At 38.2% G+C, this 22,443-nt stretch overlaps 1 protein-coding gene across 6 annotated transcripts in view; it reads left to right on the plus strand.

Annotated features, from left to right (window-relative positions):
- hay (ATP-dependent DNA helicase hay) overlaps positions 1-21,428 on the plus strand; it is a 461,732-nt gene extending 440,304 nt beyond the window's left edge. For 5 of the 6 annotated variants that reach the window (XM_090382541.1, XM_090382513.1, XM_090382523.1 and 2 more), the window contains one exon: positions 21,303-21,428. In XM_090382541.1, coding sequence (XP_090238667.1) covers positions 21,303-21,428 — 126 coding nt within the window. The remainder of the gene's footprint in view (positions 1-21,302) is intronic. The other variant, XM_090382548.1, reaches the window with a different exon arrangement.
- The last annotated feature ends 1,015 nt before the right edge of the window (positions 21,429-22,443 follow it).

Below are 22,443 nucleotides of genomic sequence, written 5' to 3' on the forward strand. Positions count from 1 at the left end.
ACTCCACTGACTGAATTTTCCTCGATCTTGTTGCAGTTGCTCACCCTGATGACTGTATTTAACCACCCTGCAACCTTTGTATCATCTGAAAACATTAAGCCTGATATACCTTCGTCAGTATCATTAATAAATATTTAAAACAGTGATGGGCCCAGCACTGAACCCTATGGAACTCCACTAATAATATTATTCCATAAAGAGCAGTGCCCGTCGATAAGTACTCTCTGCCTTCTTCTACATAACCATCACTTTATCCGTAGTAGTAACTTGGCTTAATGCTTAATTGCCCCTACTTGTCAGTCTTATGTGCAACAGATAAGAGATTATTTGACATCATATACAAATCCAAGTATATGATGTCAAAATTATTTTTGCATCCAGTTCCTTGGTCACTGCATCATAGTAACACTATCAGATTGATTAGACAGATCCTTAACAAATCCCTGTCCAGATGGTCCTGCATTACTTCTTTAACTAGTGGTTCTGTTATTTTCCCTGGAACAGATGTTAAGCCAAGAGGTCTGTAATTACTCACATCTTGTTTTGTTCCCCCTTTATGAATTGGGGATATATTCACAGTTCTCCAGTTCATAGGAACATCATCTGAATCCAAGAATGCTCTCATAATTATGGCTAAGGGTTTGATTACCTCCTTCGCTTGGTTACTTCCTTCATGGACTAAAAGGCAACTGGGTGGATAGATTCTATCCACCCAGTTGCCTTTTTTTATGTCCATCTTCAGCAATTTCTCATCCACTTTCCTTTCAGTTATCACAGTTATTTAACTCCTTGTTAGAGTTTGATAAACTTCTGGCATCCCCTTTCCTAAAGAATTCCTCATGTGAATGTAGATGCAAAATACCTATTGAATTTGTTCGCAACCTGAGCAGGGTCATCAACATTTAACCCAGAGACATCAAGTGGCCCAATATGAATCAACTCCTTCCTTCTACTGTTAATATAAACATAGAAGTCTTTGATGTTTTCCTTTGCATTCTTTGTCAGAGACTTCTCATAATCTTCCTTAGCATGGCAAGCCTCCTTTGTGTTTGATGATAATTTATATCTAAGACTAATTTATATCTACCATAGGCTTCTGCATCCCATGCAATTTTCTTCTCTGCCAAGTGTCTCAATAGTTCATCTAACATCCATTTAGGTCTAAGCCTTGAACAGTATTTCTTCATTGGTGCGAAAAACCTAATAGCTTCTTTGATTAATTCTCTGAATACTTCCTATTAAAATTTGTTACATTTTAACAAATTTTAATAGGAAGGACCAACTGATGGTAAAATTATCAATTGGTCCCACTACACAGAATTTAAGAACTGTGTGAGACCACTGTAGTCACCCTAACGAAAGCAAAATCCTTTCTCTTTGTCCTTGACAGTTATATCTTTGATTAAATTCCATATTAGTACACTGTGATCGCTGCCACCCTGTGTTCTTTTACTTGCAGATTCTTAGTGCATGAAGAATCACTGCTGATAACGAGATCAAGGGTATTTCTTGCTCTTGTTGCCTTTCTAATATGCTGCTGTAAATAGCAGTCATCCTAGAAATCCACAAAAGTCTTGAGTCTGAATCCACAAAGAGTGGCCACCCCACAGATTCCAGTGAATATCTGGAAAGTTAAAATCCCCATTATTGAGACATTCTGATTTGTTTGCCCACTCTATTTCCCTATATAGCCGTTTGGTATACTCATCATAGTCATTAGGCCTATAACACACTCCTACTCTCAATTTTGTTTTCCCAGTAGTAATTATGTCACACCAAACTACTCAATATTGCACTTGTCACCCGTGTCAACTTGATGCACTGCCATAGATTTAATATGCTCCTTACCATATTAAATACCTATTAAATACCAAAGAGCATAACCCCTCCTCATCGCCTGTTCTGTTAGTCCTTCTTGTATACATTGTACTCCCCATATTCAAATTCAGGAACATTTATGTCTAAGTGACACCATGTTTCTGCTGTTCCTACATTTTCTACATTTGATGACTTAATCAGTACCTCAAATTTATTTACAGTACTCTTAGCATTGGTGCACATGCAAGTATACATACACGTGCACTTGTATACTTGCATGAAAAGAAACAAAAAAAAAACCCAATCACATAGATAAGAAAATACAAATTATATTCTTCCTTCCTCACACAGGTAAGTGTCCAGTTGACCTTTGAATTTATTCAAACTGTCAGCCTCAACTACCTGCAAGGACAACTTGTTCCAGCAATCAATGGCTTACTGGCTAAAAGAAAACTTCCTACAATCTAATCTAAACTTCAAACCCTATAAGTTGAATTTATGACCCCTAGTTTTGGAATTCTTTAGAACTGTGAGAATTCTGCCTTCATTCATTTTACTAATCCTTCTCAGAGCCTATAAACCTCAATCAGGTCAGGCCTCAGGTGCCCAGTTGCCAAGCTCTGTAGCTCACATAATCGGATCCTTTCCTCATACGGCCAACCTTCTGCCGATCTCACCATTCGAGTTTTTCGTCTTTGTACCCTTTCAGAAGCTTGGTGACTTTTGTCAGATGAAGTCTCCATACTTGAACACAGTATTCCAAATGTGGTCTTACAGTTGCTTTATTCTTGCACCCTTTCTATTCATGTGTATTTCTCTCCTGTTAACACACATCATGCTAAGAAAAATTCTACCATATGAGCCTTGCAGAATCTCTCCAGGGCTGAATTGATTGACAAGGCTCCTCCACATATTCTTCCTCCTATCGTGTGTGATAAGAATTGCAGACACTTTCAAATTCAATCCCCTAACTCAACCATTTTTTTCCCAATGTTGCCCCCTACTTGTTAAGTAAGTTCTCAGATCTACTCGGTATCATTAGTGTGTCAACGTGTCTACTTTTTCCCCTTGCAGACATTCCCTGGTCAGCTTCAAACTCTCCTAAACAACCATCAGAATGCTGAGTTGGCACCTAATTTCTTCTCACTCCCTGCATCTAGTACAGTGGACTCCCGCTTTACAATATTAATCCATTCCAGAGGCACCATCATATCATGAAAATATCATAATATGAACCCAATAACACATTGTGTTTTAGTAATTTGTTCCAAGACCTCGGAAGTTGAAATTTTCGCTGTATAACTAAGCTATTTATCTCTCTAGAAAGTGATTTTTATAAAGAAAATTGTATATAGATTACTTTAGAAATACCACTTTATAGAATCAAATGTCAAAAAAATTTGATTCTATAAAGTGATTCTATAATTTGATTGTATAAAGTTGGACAAGATTTTGCAGCTCTGGTGAACACTTAAGTTTTTATTTATGTAGTTGTTTTATTGATTTAATTGTTAAACTAAATTATTTTCTATAAGAAACTTTGTAGTTCTAGTCAAGCTCCTTGGTTTATTTTGAATTTAGATAGCGATTTTGAAAGTTAATACTTAGTGTCCTTAGATTTTACCATTCGTAACTTGCCACCATTGTTATACAATACAGAATAGCATAACATAAATCCCGAACTTCATAGCATAAGGTTTAACGTAAAATTAAAAAGCGAAATACATAGCACTCTTTTAGAATCTCTTAGCTTAGTTTAGTATTATCAATTAAAAATTTATTAATCTTATTAAATTTCATTGTTAATTAAATTGTACTTAAACGGAATCATGACCCAGACTAGAGCAGCAAAGCGACGAGCACAAAGTAGCTGCAGTACTGTGGCTAGCAGAAGAACCGAAGGGACCGAATCTCCAAGACATCACATTCTAAAAAAATGTGTGAAATGTGAAATGTTTGCAGATCTGTCTAGAACAGGGCATGATCTACCAAAGAGGATATCTTTGTGTGCTAGGTGTAGAGACTGTGAAGAAATTAGGTGCCAGCTCAGCATTCTGATGGGTGTCTATGAGAGTTTGAGGTGTAGGATAGATGCCCTGGAAGAAATTAATATGAGGGGCCCATCAAGATCTCAGCTGCCCAACTCAATGCCAGAGTTGGGTTTCCTGACAACTGTGCATCAGGCAACACAGCGGCAATCTCCAAGGCAGAATGAGCTAGTCCCAGAGGAGCTAGTTATTGTCAGTGACTCTAATGTCAGGAAGACTGGGAATATATTATGCAAAAAGGATAGGTGGAACAGAACCAGAGTGTCTGCCAGGGGCAGACACCTGACTTTAGACATTAGAGACATCTTGACTCTAATGTCAGGAAGACGGGGGAATATATTATGCAAAAAAGGATAGGTGGAACAGAATCAAGGTGTCTGCTAGGGGCAAAAGTTGATGACGTTGTAGAGCAGATATCATCTTTTAAGGGCACAAAAGATGATATTGTTGTACACGTTGGCACTAATGCTCTTAAGAGTAAGAGATCTGCAGATTTACTTAAGAAGTACAGGTCAATGTTGAAAAAAAGTTGCGAGTTAGGGTTAAATTTGGAAGTGTCTACAATTCTGCCCAGACACGATAGGAAAGAGTATACAATGAGAGCTTTGTCAATCAATTCGGCCCTGGAGAGATTGTGCAAGGCTCATGGGGTAGAATTTTTTTCAGCATGGTCTGTGCTTCCTAACAGGAGAAACTGCTTCTACAGGAATGGGATACACTTAAATAGAAAGGGTGCAAGACCATTTGCTGATGCTATCGAATCAGAGTTAGGTGGATCTGAAAGCTGCTAGCTTGTGTGAATTCACAGACTAAAATATTAACAGTAGCTGCAGGCAGAGACGAAAGTGATTCTTGCAATACTTTTTTGTAATGAGCAGCAGCCTAGAGAGCAGGTTACTTGAGATTTCAAGAGCTGCTGGGAGTTATCATGGAACAAGTAAATACATGGGCTGTGTTAGGATAACTAAGAGTAAGAATCGGTGCATGTATACTTGCATGTACACCACAATGCTAGTAGTATAGTAAATAAATTTGATGAATTTGAAGTTCTGAACAAGACATCAAAAGTAGATATTGTTGGGATATCGGAAATCTATCTCACAAACATTTCACATCAGACGTGAAATGTTTACAGAGACAGATCATTTCACATTTCGCACATTTTTTTAGACTAATGTTATGGTGTCACACAGATGTAAGCAGTGCGGAATTGGAATTTGGGGAGTACAATGTGTACGGAAAGGATAGACAGATTACAAAGGGAGCTTAGTTATGCTGTTAAGAAACACATAAAATCTAAGGAAGTGCATTCAGTTGATATGGGTGGACAGTGCAATATTGAGTCAGTTTGGTGTGACATAAACACTGGAAAGGGAAAATGAGAGTATGAGTGTGTTATAGGCCTAATGGCTCTGATGAGTACAACGAACAGTTGCGCAGAGAAATAGTGCGCCAGTAAATCAGAATGTTTTGTATTAGGGGATTTAAACTTTCCAGATATTGCCTGAAACTTGTGATTTATAGGGATTTACTTAAAAATGTAACTACCGTCAAGAGTAAAGGGAAGTGTTTTCGTAAAGGTGACTACAGTGGTCTCAGACAGTATCTTAAATACTGTACAGTGGGATCAACCGATGATGTTACCGTCGGTGAATTCTAAATGGGAACCCTTCATGGACTTAATCTTGGGGGCTACTACACTTTTCATACCAACTAAGAAATACTGCTCAAGATTAAGGCCTAAAGGGATGTCAGATTTATTAATGAGGCTCGTGGCAGAATAGCAAAATGCATGGAATGCATATAAATTATCAGGCGACACAGAAGCCTACGGCAGATATAAGCTAGTCTGTAATCAAGCCACAAAGGATGTAAAGCAGGCGAAGGCAGATTACGAGAAATCTTTGGCAAAGGATGCAAAGAGTTCTTTACTTATGTAAACTCTAGAAGGAAGGGGATGAATCAGATTGGTCCACTTGATATCAGTGGTTCAACTGTTGATGATCCTGCTCAGGTAGCTAACAAACTAAATGAATATTTGCATTCACATATGAGGAGGTATTCAAGGAGGTGAATGCCAGAAGTTTATCAAACTCTAACAGAGAGCTAAGTGATTTTGTAATAACTGAGAGCAAAGTGGAGGAGAAATTGAAGTTAAACATAAAAAAATACACCTGGGGCAGATGGAATCTATCCAGTTATAATGAAGAAGGCAGCAAGGGAATTAAGCAAACTCTTAGTCATAATTATGAGAGCATCCTTAGAGTAAGTGTGGTCACCATGGACTGGAGATGTGCAAATATATCCCCAATTCACAAAGGGGGTTCAAAGGGTGACACAAATAATTATAGACCTGTTAGTTTAACTTCTGTTCTGGGGGAAAATAATGGAGTCACTGGTTAAGGAGGTGATACGGGGATCACCTAGACAAGACAGCAGTAATAGTTCAGACACAGCATGGGTTTGTAAAGGGGAAGTCTTGTCTGACCAATTTGATTGGATACTGCAATGTGGTCACAAAGCAACTGGATGCAAAAAATTATTTTGAAATCATATACTTGGATTTATTTCAGGAAAGCTTTTGATACTGTTGCACATGGAAGACTGCTGTACAAATTGGAGCGGTATGGCATTAAGGGCAAGTTACTGCAATGGATAAAGAGATGGTTGAGTGGGAGACAGCAGAGTGTAGTGATAAATGGACATTGCTCTATGTGGACTAATGTTATTAGAGGAGTGCCCCAGGGTTCAGTGCTGGGCCCATTGTTCTTTTGTGTATTTATCAATGATATCGACGAAAGTGTATCAGACTTAATGTCTAGGTTTGCAGATGATAAAAAGGTTGACAGCGTTGTTAATGACAGTAAAGACAGCATGTTACTGCAACAGGATCTAGAAAAGTTAGGCAGATGGGCTGAGAAGTGGTAATTGAAATTTAACATTGACAAATGCAAAGTACTGCATATGGGTAGCAGTAACCCAAGAGAAATGTACAAACTGTATAGTACTACACTCAGGGAGGTGGAGAATGAAAAAGACCTGGCGGTAATTGTGCAGTCAGATATGATGTTTTCTGAGCAGTGTAGACGAGCTGCCGGAGCAGGCCATGGAGTTTTGTCAATGATATTTATGAATTTTGCTAGCAGAGACAAGGAGTTGGTTATCCCTCTGTATAAGGCAATGGTCAGTCCACCCCTTGAGTACTGTATACAGGTCTGGAGGCCTGATTTTAGGAAGGACGTAGAGTTGCTAGAATGAGTACAGAGAAGGGAAGCAAGATTGATTTGAGGAATAAAGTGGTGTGCTTATGAAGAAAGGCTAAAGTTCTGCAAGTTGCAGCATCTGGAGACTATGCACCTGCGAGGTGATCTGATCGAGGTGTATAACCCCTTGAATGGTTTATGCAGGCTGAATGCTGATGGGATACATCCAGTTGTTCAGATTAAGAACCTGAGGGGGCATAGATTCAAATTGAGGAAAGATGGTTGTAGAATTCATGTGTGGAAGTTTGTTTTTTAGCCAGCAGGTAGTTGATTGCTGGAACAGACTTCCATCTGTTTTGTGGATCCATCTGTTGTCTTGATAGTTTAAATAAATTTAGGCTGAACTAGGCAAACATTTGGAGTGATTGGATGGGAAGGGGTTTTTTTTTTTTTTTTTTTTTGGCTGATGCTATATAAGCTTTCTTTCCTTCATCATGTCCCCCAACTAATGCTAATGTTAAAAGTAGTCTAAATATATGATCATTTTATTATTATTATTAGCCATATGGCACAAGGAAGCCTGAGGCTTATGCTGCGCCAGCCAAAAAAATTCCCGAGTTACCCTGAGAGAGAGAGAGAAAGAAAGAAAGAATCACCAAGAAAGAGAAGAATGATGATATCCAGCCCAGGACCCTGGGTGGGCCAAGCCCATACTCACCAGATGATTGCCCCTGGGGTGATTTTTGTTGTGCAATAAAATAGCATTTTTAAAAAAATATATATAGAGCAGTAGTTCATATATTTAATTGACTGTTGTTTGAAATGAAAGTTTCTATCATGAATAATTTGTATATTATTATTGTTATTTGAAATTGTCATGCACTGCTGCACTTGGCAATGCATGCAAGATATTTTAAATGCACAAATTTTTTTTTTCTCAAACCATCCCTTACTTGTATCCTTGAGCATCATTAGCATTAGTAGAGGCATATGATGCAAGAAAGCAAGCTTATGCAGCATCAGCCAGCAAAAAATCCAACTAGCTTCGACTTAACTGATATCCCTGTTCCGCCATCAGATTTTGCATTAACCATTCAGGCTGCATGCCTGTCAAAATGGACAGCAATATGGCACTCTCAAATTAATAATAAACTATTTCAATTTAAACATGATCCAAAAATTTGGCGCTCTAGTGTCCGCACATCAAGACGAGAAGAGGTAGTCCTTTCAAGGGTAAGAATAGGACATACTTACCTGACCCACCTGTATTTACTCACAGGGAATGACCCGCCACAGTGTCCACTTTGTAATATAAATCTGAGTATTAAACACATTCTGATTGACTGCCCTTACTATGAACAAGACAGAACTTCAACCCTACTATCACTGATTAATCTTCGTAGACCAATAACTTTAGAGAATCTCATTGGAGATGACGCAGATATTTCCCAATTTTTCAACTTCTTAAAGCAAACTGGACTTTTTAATCAATTCTGAATTTATGGAACTTTATCATTTCTTTTTATTATAAATGAATAGGCGCATTATAGCCAAAGTAGCTTATGCGCCATCAAACCTCCATATCAACAACAGCAGCATCAGCCAAAAAAAAAAAAAAAAACCACTTCCAAGGATTTGTCCGAATTACCGGTGGCCGGATTAGTGATGGTCAACCTGTATCACTAAAATTAAATTTATCTGTAATAATCTTATATACTGAGCCCCAAGGATCCTTATTCCCAGCAATATCCACAAAGGCCTGCCAGGCCATACATTTATGTTTCTTAATTGCACTAGAGTACTCTTTTCTGAGATCAGTATAACTCTGTTTCAATTGTTCGATTGAAGGTCTTCCTTGACGCCCTCACCCTTCTCCTCAGATTGGACAGAACTGGGCTCCGCCACAGAACACTAAATTGGGGCACCTTTTCTTTCTCTTAGATCGATTGCTAGCCTCTTGTAATATAGCAGTTATAACTTCCACCATTCGTGTAGCAGCAAAGGATCCCCAATCGACAATCTCACTAATGGATTCTCTTACATATCTTTCAAACACCGTCCAATTTATAGATTTAACAGCATACATATCTGTTTTAATCCAAGCCCGGGATTGGCCAACCACACAGTAATCATACATGATGCCTCTGTGATCACTAGAGACCAAAGCTCCATGAACCTTCCATTTAGTTACTTTATAAATGGCAACATCTGAGCAGAATATAACATCAGTGTACGATTCACCTTGAACAAAGATCATTAGCCATGCCCCATTGACATAATCCTTGTCAGTGATTGTCAAGTCTGTTGAGCTGGATCATCTGTTCGTTCTTATGGCACAGTCCCAGTATATTTTATGAGTAGAGGTCTCTAGTGCAGCCTGTGATTCATACTTGTAATACAGTATACTTTCGTTGATCAACTGATCGCCAGCTTCTGATATTTTCTTCCCAACCTGGTCATATCTGCGAGTATACTACATTTGGTTGATCACCCTGCTTCCTGTGGTGATGTGCTGGATTGTTTCTGAGGGAAGATGGCATTGTTGTCATCTGTCAATCTGGGGTCCTTGACTATCTATTTTCTGTAGTTCCTGGTGTTGATTACCTGATCTTTGATAGCTAGCATGAATGATCTGGTCTCAGAGAAGAATGTTCTGCTGTCATGCATTTTAATCTTTCTTATCTATGTAGTTTTAATCCAGGTCATTGTAGTGCCTGCCAATGAGTGTCTTCTTTGCCCATATTTCTGTCTTTGTTTCTTCCATCTGGGTTGGTGAGGTTCTCCTTGTTGAGGTTGAGTGTAGCATGCCGCTTGTTTGTTTTCCTTATCGCCTCGTAGATTGATGCTGTGTTTTTCTGGAAGTAATCCTTCAGGTTCTTAATCGCTTTATTCTGTCATACCACTTCCTCCTCCTCCTTTCTGTGCTGTGGTCAGTCTCTCGATGTCTGCCTTCGGATGCTGGTGTTCATTCTCTGTCATCATTATCCTGATCCTTTTCATGATCTCCCCCAGCTCAATGTTAGCCCACTCTGTGATCTGAAGGAGTATATTAGTACTGGACTACGTAGGTTTTGTGCTTGTGTTCCCTCCATTTAGCTTTGCTTTTAGCAGGCTTCTAAGTCTGATGGTATTATTTGGTCAGGTGGGCCTTGATTTCCTTGTATTCTAACTGCTTAACTTTCATCATCCCTAGATATTTATAGTTCTCTCTCTCTCTCTGTCATGACCTTAATTTCTTTACATGCCTTCAGCTGGTAGTTTTTGCCTACTGATTTTCCCTAATGCAATTCATGGATCTTGCATTTTTGTAGTCCAAATTCGATCCTGATATCAGTACTGAACTCTTCAGTGATCCAGAGTCGCTGTTAAAGTTGCTTCTCAGTTACCACATTGAACTTGATGTTGTCTATGTACACCAGGTGGGAGAAGATGTTCAGGTTTTTCCTCCCTTCTTTAAGGGTATAACTGTACTTTCTGCTATTAAGCATGGTGGGTAGCAGGTTGAGTGCTACACAGAACCAGTGGGTTAAGGGTATCTCCCTGGAAGTCCTCTCATGGAGTTCACTTTGGTCATGATGTATCCACCCTTATTGGTGGTCCTTCACTTCACCATGGCTGCTTCTAGGAACTTTATCACTGACAGGTTAACTTTGTAGGCTTTCAGTGTTTCTGTTAGCCAGCTATGTCGCATGGAGTCAAAGGCTTTGTGGTAGTCGAAGTAGGCCTTGTACAGGTTGCAGTACTTCTTATAAGCTTGCTCCATAACTGCTACATCAGTGATCAGTTTCATCCCTTCTGCCCTTTTGGCTCTCTTAGTGGTCCAATATTTTGGCCATACGCAGAGGCATAGCTAGGTTTTTGGCTCCCTTGGCAAATTCGCGGTTACATGCCTTTTTTCGATAATTGGAAAAATCATAATAAATAATAATAAGTACAGTCGAACCTCTGTTTAACAAACTTCATTATAGTGAATTTTTCTATTTAGCAAATTGTTTTGAATTCCCCTTGGTAATTACATTTAAAATAGTTTCCATAAAACAAAGAAAATTTTCCCTATGAAGAATGGATTACGAGAGACTTAACTGGTACTCATTGCGTGCCTGCAAGAAATTTAGGCAATAGTGCTGTTGCCAGGCACGAATTAAGAGCTAAAAAGACTTGCGGGTACCTTAGTGGTACCTGTAAGAGTGCCAGAAACCTAACTGCGCCACTGGGTATCGATGTACCTAGCATGTCCAAAAAATGCTAAATTATTTTCAGCACAGAACAATATACATTTTAATATTATTTTCAATATATGGCATGCATTGCTTGCATAACCTCCTTTGTGACTTGGCTTGTCTATAACCAAGTCACATAGGAAGTTAGGCAAGCAAAGGCAGATTACTAGAAATCTTTGGCAATGGACACAAAGAAAAACAAAAAATACTTCTTTACTTACGTAAACTCTAGATGGAAGGGGATGAATCAAATTGGTCTGCTTGATGTCAGTTGGTTTGATTGTGGATGATCCTGCTCAGGTAGTTGACAAACTGAATGAGTATTTTTTTTCTACATTCACACAAAAGGAATTCTTTAGGGAAAGGGATGCCGGAAGTTTAACAAATTCTCTAGGGAAGCTAAATAATTTTGTAATAACTAAGAGCAAAGTGGAGAAATTGTTGAAGTTAAACATAAGGAAGACACCTAAGGTGGACGAGATCTATCCAGTTATATTAGAGGAGGCAGCAAATGAAGTAAGCGAACCCTTAGCCATAATTATGAGAGCTTCCTTGGACTCATAAGAGATGCCCAATTCACAAAGCGGTATACAAGGGTAATGAGTAATTACAGACTTGTTAGTTTAACTTCTGTCCCGGGGAAATTAATGGAAGTACTGGTTAAAGCACTACAGGATCATCTAGAGTTATAGTTCAGACACTGCATGAGTTTGTTAAGGTGATTGGATACTATGATGTGGTCACAAAGGAACTGGATGCAAAAAATAATTTTGATATCATATACTCCTTCAAACAGGCCTCTGAGGTTGGGTATATTCATACTGTAGTTTTTAGTGTTTTGCACCAACCTTGCGTAGAAATAAAAATAAAAACACCAAGGAAACTGAACTTTTGATAACTGTGTTTATAATAAATTACAATAACCTGTATTTACAATAAATTTAACTTTACAATAAACTATACATATGGATTATTAAAATCTGCTACATTACAATCAATAAAATGCATTAAAATATACTATTGCGTTCCGGTTCCACAACGCAAGAGAACGGAACACGTGTGAATGAAAACACGTGAGGAGTACCATTAACCTACTGATATTTAAAGATGTACTGCAGAACAAGAAAACACCGCTGAAGAAGAAGGCTGGAGCCTTTGAAAGCTACGATTTTTATCGCTTTTAATCTAGTATATTTTAATGCATTTTATTGATTGTAATGTAGCAGATTTTAATAATCCATATGTATAGTTTATTGTAAAGTTAAATTTATTGTAAATACAGGTTATTGTAATTTATTATAAACACAGTTATCAAAAGTTCAGTTTCCTTGGTGTTTTTATTTTTATTTCTACGCAAGGTTGGTGCAAAACACTAAAAACTACAGTTTGATATCATATACTTGGATTTCAGGAAAGCTTTTGATACTGTTGCACATGGAATACTACTGTACAAATTGGAGCAATATGGCATTGAGGGAAAGTTGCTGCTATGGATAAAGGGATGGTTGATTGGAAGAAGACAGAGTAGTAATCAATAGACACTGCTCTTCGTGGACTAATGTTATTAGTGGAGACTCCACCATGGTTCGGTGTTGGACCCATTGTTTTTTGTATATTTATCAATGATATTCATGAAGGTGTATATCAGGCTTAATGTCCAAGTTTGCAAACAATATGAAGGTTGGCAGAGTTGTTAATAACTGTAATGACTGTATGCGACAGCATCAGGATCTGGAAATGTTAGGCAGATGGACTGAGAGGTGGCAACTGAAGTTTAACATTGACAAATGCAAAGTACTGCAGATGGGTAGCAGTAACCCTTGAATGACATAACTGTGTAGTCCTACACTCAGAGTGGAGAATGAAAATAAACTGGGGGTAATTGTGCAGTCAGATATGAAGTTTTCTGAACAGTGCAGACATGTTGCCAAAGCAGCTAATGGGGTCTTGTCAATGATATACAGGAATTTTGCTGCAAGGATAAGGATGTGATTATCCCTTCATATAAGGCAATAGTCAGGTCACACCTAGACACCTAGAGTACTGTGTACAGGTACTGAAACATTTGCACATCTCCAGACTTACATGTTCTATTAATATTATTGCTGCCATCATTTTCCCCTGCTAGCTGTTGTTCATTATTCTCCATACTTTCTAATTCTTTTAAAATAACTCCAACTGTTAGGGCTTTTTTTTTTTTTTTTTATGGACTTCCATGGCATCATCATTTGTTTCATCCTCATTTGAATTATATTAGCCATAATTATGAGAGCATCCTTGAACTCAAATGTATCCTCAATTTACAAAGGGGGGTCGAAGGGTGACACAAGTAATTTCAGACCAATTAGTTTAACTTCTGTTCTGAGAAAAATTATGGAGTCACTGGTTAAAAATGCATTGCAGGATCATCTAGATAAGACTGCAGCAATAATTCAGACTCAGCATGGGTTTCTTAAGGGAAAGTCTTGTCTGACAAATTTGATTGGATACTATGATGTGGTTACAAAGGAACTGGATCCAAAAAATAATTTTTTTCATATACTTGGATTTCAGGAAAGCTTTTGACACTGTTGCGCATGGAAGACTACTGTACAAATTGGAGCAGAATGGTATTAAAGGTAAGTTGCTACAATGAGATGATAGTAATCAATGGATGCTGCTCTTCATGGACAAATGTTATTAGTGGATTCTCACAGTGTTTATGTTGGGCCCGCTGCTGTTGTTTTGTATATTTATCAATCATATATTGATGAAGGTATAGCAGGCTTAGTGTCAAAGTTTGCAGATGATACAAAGGTTGGCAGGGTTGTTAATGACAGTAATGGCAGTGTGCTACTGCAACAGGATCTAGAAAAATTCGGCAGATGGGCTGAGAAGTGGTAACTGAAGTTTAACATTGACAAATTCAAAGTACTGCATATGGGTAGAAGTAACCCAAGAGGAACGTACAAACTGTGTAGTACTACACATAGGGTGGTAGAAAATGAAAAAGAACTGTGGGAGTAATTGTGCAGTCAGATATGAAGTATTCTGAGCTGCAAGAGCAGGGAAAAGGAGGTGATTACCCCTTTGAAAAAGGAATGGTCAGCCACGCCTCCAGACCTGTACTGCATACAGGTCTGGAGACCTAATTTTAGGAAGAATTAGGAAGAATGTAGATTTGCTTGAGCAGGTACTGAGAAGGGCAACAAGATTGGTGAGAGCAGTGAAGGGATCCACTTACCAAGAGAGGCTTAAGTTCTGCAAATTGCAGCGGCTGGAGACTAGGCACCTGCGAGGTGATCTGATTGAGGTGTATAAGGCCTTGATTGGGTTGAGCATGCTGAATTCTGATGGGATTCTTCCACTTGCTCAGATTACAAACCTAAGGGGGCATAAATTCAAATTGAGGAAAGACAGTTGTAGAATATATGTGCGGAAATTTGCCTTTAGCCAGCGGGTGGTTAATTGCTGGAACAAACTTCCATCTGTCATTGTGGAAGTTGATAGCTTAAATAAATTATAGGAGGAATTGGACAAACTTTTAGAGGGAATGGTTGTGTGAATTTTTTTGGCTGATGCTACATATGCTCATGTTTGCTTTCTTGCATCACATTCTACTATTTACTATGTTCATTTTTGTTTTTCACTTTCAGTGTTTGGGGTTTCTTAATGTAAGTCTGTTTTGTTAACTAGACGAATGTTTTGTTGTTGTGTTGTTTTTTTTTGTAATTCCACTTTATGCAGTTTTTCTACACAGTACTGTTGTCTTGGGTAGCATATTTAAAATTAATTGGGCTTTTGTTGTTTTATTTAAATTATAAATCACAATATTCACGATTACCTGTTTATATAGTTGCAAAAATGGATATGAACATATCAGAAAATTTTAAGTATGTTGCTCTTTTGTTACTTAAAAATTATGTTTCTCTATTTTCAAACTGTTAGGAACATAGTTTCCCTGTTTCAATTTATTTTAATATTAATAATTTATGATTTTGCTTATCACCTTGGTCCTAATCTCCCCTTTATTCATGTGTATTGGTATAAATGAATTATGTATATTGCATGCAATTTGAATTATTTTTACAAAGCTTCCATGTTCCTTGTGTGTGTTTTTTTTTTTTTTTTTTACATGTTTATTAAAAAAGAAATTTTTATTCTTAATGTGAAATAATTACAAAATAATGACTGGAAATTTTAATTTCATTTGAAAAAGTTTTATTTATGTATAGATTTAAAGAATATGAGGTCTCTGGTAAAGTTCAAAAAAGGTTTCTCAATGTTAAGCATTTATATGGCTTCTTTGACCTTTATAGCTATAAAAACACTTAGCATTAGTTGAGCTATATGATGCAAAAAAGCAAGCAGCCAAAAAAAAAAAAAAAAAAAAACCTTCCCATTTTACCCATCCAGTCACTCCAAATGTTTGCCTAGTTCAGTCTTAAATTTATTTAATCTGTGAACTTCCACAACAACAGATGGAAGTCTGTTCCAGCAACCAACTACCCGCTGGCTAAAGGCAAATTTCCACACATCTATTCAACAACTGTCTTTCCTTACTTTGAATTTATACACCCCAGAATCTCATCAGCATTGAACCTGCTCAAACCATTCAAGGCCTTATACACCTCAATCAGATCACCTCGCAGGTACCTAGTCTCCAGATGCTGCAACTTGCAAAATTAAGCTCTTCTTGGTAAGAACACTCCTTTGTTCCTCTCACTAATCTTATTACCCTTCTTTATACTCATTGTAGCAACTGTACACCTTCCTAAAATGAGGCTTCCAGACCTGTACGCAGTACTCAAGGTGTGGCCTGACCATTGCCTTTATACAAAGGGATAATAACCTCCTTGTCTCTACTAGCAAAATTCCTATATATCATCGACAAGGCTCTGGCAGCCTGTCTGCACTGCTCAGAGAACTTCATCACAAATATCCCCAGGGCTTTTTCATTCTCCAATTCCCTGAGTGTAGTACCACACAGTTGGTATGTTTCTCTTGGGTTACTGCTACCCATATGCAGTACTCTGCATTATGGGTAGCAAATGTTATGGGCCTATAGGAGAGCTTGAACGACAGGGTGGATGCCCTCGAAGAATCTAAATTGAGGGCCCCATCAAGCTCTCAGCTGCCCACATCAATGCCAGAGCTTGCACTTGAACGTCACACAACACAGCAGCAACCCCCAAGGCAGAATGGGCTGTTCCCACAGAAACTAGTAGTTGTGAGAGAAATGGGGAACATATTGTGCATAAAGGATAGGTGGAACGGGAGCAGGGTATGTCTGTCAGGGGCAAATGACGATGATGTTGTAGAATAGATATCATCTTTTAAGGGCACAAAAGGTGATATTATTGTACATGTTGGCACTAATGATATTAAGAGTAGGAGACTGGCGGAATTACTTAATAAGTATGGTTCACTTATTAAGGTTGAATTTGAAAGTGTCTGCAATTCTGCCCAGACACTATAGGAGGGAGTATATGATGAGGGCCTTGTTGATCAATTGGCCCTGGCAAGATAGTGCAAGGCTCAAGGGGTAGAATTTTTCTCATCCTGGTCTGTGCTTGTTAACAGGAGAGACTGCTTCTACAGAGATGGGATACACTTAAATAGAAAGGGTGCAAGAATATTTGCTGATGCTATTGAGGCAGTGTTAGGTGGGTCGGAAAACTGCTAGCTTGGGGGGATACACGGACTAATAAATTAACAGTAGCTGCTGGCAGAGGTGAAAGTTATTCTTGCACTGCTTCTATTGGAATGAGCAGCAGCCTGGAAAACAAGGTGTTGGGGATTTCAGAGACTGTTGGGAGTCATTGCAGAACAAGCAAATACATGGGCTGTGTTAGGGTAGCTAAAAAGAGGAACAGGTGCATGTATACTTGCGTGTACAGCGATGCTAGCAGCTTGGTAAATAAATTTGATGAATTTGAGGTGTTGATCAAAAAATCAAAGGCAGATATTGTTGGGATATCAGAGACGTGGTGTCACACAGATATAAGGGATGCAGAATTGGAATTTGGGGAGTACAATGTGTACGGAAGGATAGGTAGGATAGGAAAGGAGTAGCGGTTATGCTATTACTTAAGAAACACATAAAATCCAAAGAAGTACAACCAGTCGACATGGCTGGATAATGCAGTGTCGAGTCAGTTTTGTGTGACATAAGCACTGGGAAATCAAAATTGAGAGTAGGAGTGTGTTATAGGCCTAATGACTCTTGTGAGTATATTAAACAATTGTACAGGGAAATAGAGTGGGCCAGTAAATCAGAGTCTTATAATGTAGAATTTTAATTTCCCAAATATTGACTGGAATTTGTGGGTTGGTCACACACAATAGAAAGGCTTTTGTAGATTTATTGGATGATTGCTTTCTACAGCAGTATGTTTGGGAGGAAACAAGAGGGAGTAATACTCTTGATCTGGTTATCAGTTGTGATTCTTCAAGCATTAAGAATCTGCGGATAAAGGAACCACTAGGTGGCAGTGATCACAGTGTGCTGAAGTGGGATTTACTCAAAGAGGTAACTACCATCAAGAGTAAAGGGAAGGGTTTTTGTTTTCATAAAGTTGACTACGGAGATCTGATACAGTGTTTAAATTTTATACGGTGGGACCAACTGATGACGTTACCAACAGCAAATTCAAAATGGGAAGCATTCAAAGAATTAATCTTGGAAGCTACTAGGCTTTTCATACCAACTAAGAAATATTGTTCAAGGTTTAGGCCTAAATAGATGTCCGATGAACTAATGAGACATGTGGCAGAGAAAAAAAATGCATGGGATACATATAAATTAACAGGTGACACGGAAGCCTATGATAGATATAAGCTGGTCTGTAACCAAATCACATAGGAGGTTAGGCAGGCAAAGGAGATTATGAGAAATCTTTGGCAAAGGATGCAAAGAGTTCTTTACTTATATAAACAATAGAAGGAAGGGGATAAATCAGATTGGGCCACTGGGTAGCGATGGTTCAACTGTTAATGATCCTGCTCAGATAGCTAACAAATTAAATGAGTATTTTACATCTACATTCACACAAGAGGAGTTATTCAGGGAGGGGAATGCCACTTGTGAATTAAACTCAGGCAGTGAGTGGATTATTTTGTAATAACTGAGAGCAAAGTGACGGAGAAATTGTTGAAGATAAACATAAGAAAGGCACCTGGGGTGGATGGGATCTATCCAGTTATATTAAAGAAGGCAGCAAAGCAAATAAGCAAACCCTTAGCCTTAATTATAAGAGCTTCCTTGACTCAGAGAAAGTATCCATGGACTGGAGATGTGCAAATGTGACCCCAATTCACAAAGGAGGATCAAAGGGTGACAGAAATAATTACAGACCTGTTAGTTTGACTTCTGTTACAGGGAAAAAAATGGAGTCACTAGTTAAAGAACCACTGCAGGATCAGCTAGACAAGACTTCAGTTATAGCTCAGACACAGCATGGTTTTGTCAAGGGGAAGTCTTGCCTGACCAATTTGATTGGATACTATGATATAGTCACAAAGGAACTGGATGCAAAGAATAACTTTGATATCATATACTTGGAGCTTAAGAAGGCTTGTGATACTGTTGCACATGGAAGACTGCTACACAAATTTAAGTGGTGTGGCATTGGAGGCAAATTGCTGCTATGGATAAAGGGATGGCTGAGTTGGAGGAGACAGATAGTGGTAATCAATGAACACTGCTCTTCGTGGACTAATGTTATTAGTGGAGTCCCTCAGGGTTCAGTGTTGGGTCCATTGTTGTTTTCTGTATTTTTAATGATATTGATGGTGGTATATCAGGCTTAGTACCAAGTTTGCAGACGATACGAAAGTTAGCAGGGTTGTTAATGAAACTAATTACAGTACGCTGCTGCAACAGGATCTAGAAAAGTTGAGCAGATGGGCTGAGAGATGGGAACAGAAGTTTAACATTGACAAATGTAAAGTACTGCATATGGGGGTAGTAACCCTAGAGTAATGTTTCAACTGTGTGGTACTACACTGACAGTGGTAGAGAATGAAAAGGACCTTGGGGTATTTGTGCAGGCAGATATGAAGTTTTCTGAGCAGTGCAGATGGTTTGCAAGAGTAGCTCATAGTGTCTTGTCAATGATATACAGGAATTTTTCTAGCAGGAATAAGGAGGTGATTATTCCCTTTTATAAGGAAATAATCACCTCCAATGGTCAGGCTGCACCTTGAGTACTGTATACAGGTGTGGAGGCCTCATCTAAGAGGGATATAGAGCTGCTGGAGCGAGTGCAAAGAAGGGCAACAAGATAAGTGAATGGAACAAAGGGTTTCTCTTATGAAGAAAGGCCTAAGTTTTGCAAATTACAGTGTCTGGAGACTAGGCACTTGCAAAGTGGTCTGATTGAGGTGTATAATGCCTTGAATGGTTTGGGCATGCTCAGTGCAGATGGGATTCTTCCTTTTTCACAGAATAATTGCCTGAGAGGGCATAAATGCAAATTGAGAAAGACAGTTTTAGGATAGATGTGTGGAGGTTTGCCTTTAGCCAGCGTGTGGTTGATTGCTGGAACAAACTTCCATCTGTCATTGTAGAAGTTGATAGCTTAAATAGATTCAAGGCAGAACTAGACAAACCTTTGGAGCGAGTGGATGGGTGAAATTAGATTTTTTTTTTTTTTTTTTTTTGGCTGATGCTATATAATCTTGCTTTCTTGCATAATGTGCCTTTGCTAATGCTAATTTGTCAAAATTAAACTTCAGCTGCCACTTCTCAGCCTATCTGCCTAACTTTACTAGATTCTGTTGCAGTAGCATACTGTCTTTACTGTCATTAACAACCCTGCCAACCTTTGTATCATCTGCAAACTTGGACATTAAGCCTAATATACCTTCATCGAGATCATTGATTAATACATAAAATAACAATGGGCCCAGCACCAAACTCCACTAATATTAGTCCACCAAGAGATTATTGATTACCACTCTGTCTTTTCCTAGACTTCCATGTGCAACAATATCGAAATTATTTTTTGCATCCAGTTCCTTTATGACCACATTGTTGTATACAATCAAATTGGTCAAACAAGATCTTCCATTAACAAACCCATGCTATGTCTGAACTATTACTGCAGTCTTTTCTAGATGATCCTGCAATGCTTCTAAAACCAGTGACTCCATTAAATTCCCCGGAATAGTAGTTAAACTAACAGGTCTATAATTATTTGTCTCATCCTTTGAATTCCCTTTGTGAATTGGGGATTCATTTGCACATCTCCAATCCATCAAGACCTCCTATGAATCTAAGGATGCTCTCATAATTATGGCTAAGGGTTTGCTTACTTCCCTCACTGCCTCCTTCAATATCACTGGATAGATTCCCTACACTCCTTGTGCCTTTTTTATGTTTAATTCAACAATTTCTCCTCCACTTTGCTCTCCATTATTACAAAATCATTTAGATTCCTGTTAACAGTTTACTAAACTTCTATCCTCCCCTCCTTACGGAATTCCTCATGTGTAAATGTAGATGCAAAATACTCAACGATAAATACTCAAATGGTTTCTCAGTGTTTAGCATTTATGACTTCTTTGACCTTTAGTAGCTATAAAAACACTTCTTCAGGTTGGAATATAAATCAATATATATTTCTAACTGATGATAGATTTTTACCACAAATAAACCAACCTGGACACACTTTTGTCTGCCAAAAAAGGTCAGGATTATTTCAGCAATAAACTGAAAAATATTCGTAATGTGTCTGGAATTACTATTCTTTATTTTCACGACTTTAAATCATTGACACTGCTATTTTTGGTTTTTTTTCTCTTTTTATTGATATTCATCTTTAGTTTAAAAAAGTAGTGTGTGTGTGTGTGTGTGTGTGTGTGTGTGTGTGTGTGTGTGTGTGTGTGTGTGTGTGTGTGTGTGTGTGTGTGTGTGTACTTGCACACATTATGAAAATTTTATCAGAAACTTCTAATAAACTAACCATTTAATTGGAAATATAATTATCATCACTTTATTTTTATTGTTAATAAACATTTTTATCTGTCAGATATCTCGTCGTCCTGGTACCATGAGTTCACTCTCAGGAGCTGATGACACAGTATATATGGAATATCGACTTGCTGACCGTAAATTACTTTCAAAACATCCACTTTTTAAAAGACTTAGAAGATAGTATGTAGAAATTATTAAAATTCAAGATTTTTTGTATAAAACTTGTTCAGTCTGTTTAACAACTGAGCAGAATAAATTTAGCTAAAAAAAAAAATTGGATCATTTGTTATGAGTTCTCCACTATATGATTAATCTTATATAAATGCCATACATCTAGAGGATACTCTCTCTCTCTCTCTCTCTCTCTCTCTCTCTCTCTCTCTCTCTCTCTCAAAACATAACCATTATGTACCTAATAGCGGGTATGTCCTCCTCTTGCTGTTTACACACTGCCACATGGCAGCGCATGAACTTTATTGTTTATGCAATTCATATCCAGTGAATTCAGCAACCAAGGTACCTCCCAGAAGTCACTTTTGTGTTTTACAAACTGTGAAAAATAACACTACCACCACCTGCCTGTTTTCATTGGACCAGGATATCAGCAAGATTCCTCTCTGCAGTTTGTCACTCACTGTATCCTTCATCCACACAGTATGGCAGGAAACTTGATTCATCAGGAAAGACAACTTTTTTTTCTAAAAAATGGGTAGCCATTAGTATGGGAAACCTTAACCAGTAGCCTATATAGAGGAGAGTTTGCTAGATTGTGACCTTGGGAACACCACTGGTCATCTCCTTGTGAGAGTCCATGGTGAGACATTCCACCATTTTCCATCTATCAGCTCACAAGGTGGAACAGCCTATATTGACATGGACACCCACCATTGGCCCAGCAACTACTACTTTGTCCACTCTTAGAACACCTTAACAACAGCATTCTATGACCAGCCCATAAGACTCAGTTTCTGCCACACTTCATCCAGTATCCACCAACCATCCCCTTTTTGAAGTATGTTAGATCATGTCCCTTTCCCTTGGAACAGTGGAGGCTTGAAGTGGTGGAACCCATGTTTATATGTTTTATATCTTTAATCTCCAGAGCTAAGTTCCGGTCAACCCTTCCCCATCTCTTCCATCATGCAGTATAATTGATGTCTTTTGAGGTTATGATAAACACTATGGCAAGATCCAAA

This window comes from Mastigoproctus giganteus, chromosome 1 (assembly GCF_048544385.1).
Source record: "Mastigoproctus giganteus isolate SK-2022 chromosome 1, ASM4854438v1, whole genome shotgun sequence".
Classification (NCBI taxonomy): Eukaryota; Metazoa; Arthropoda; class Arachnida; order Uropygi; family Thelyphonidae; genus Mastigoproctus; species Mastigoproctus giganteus.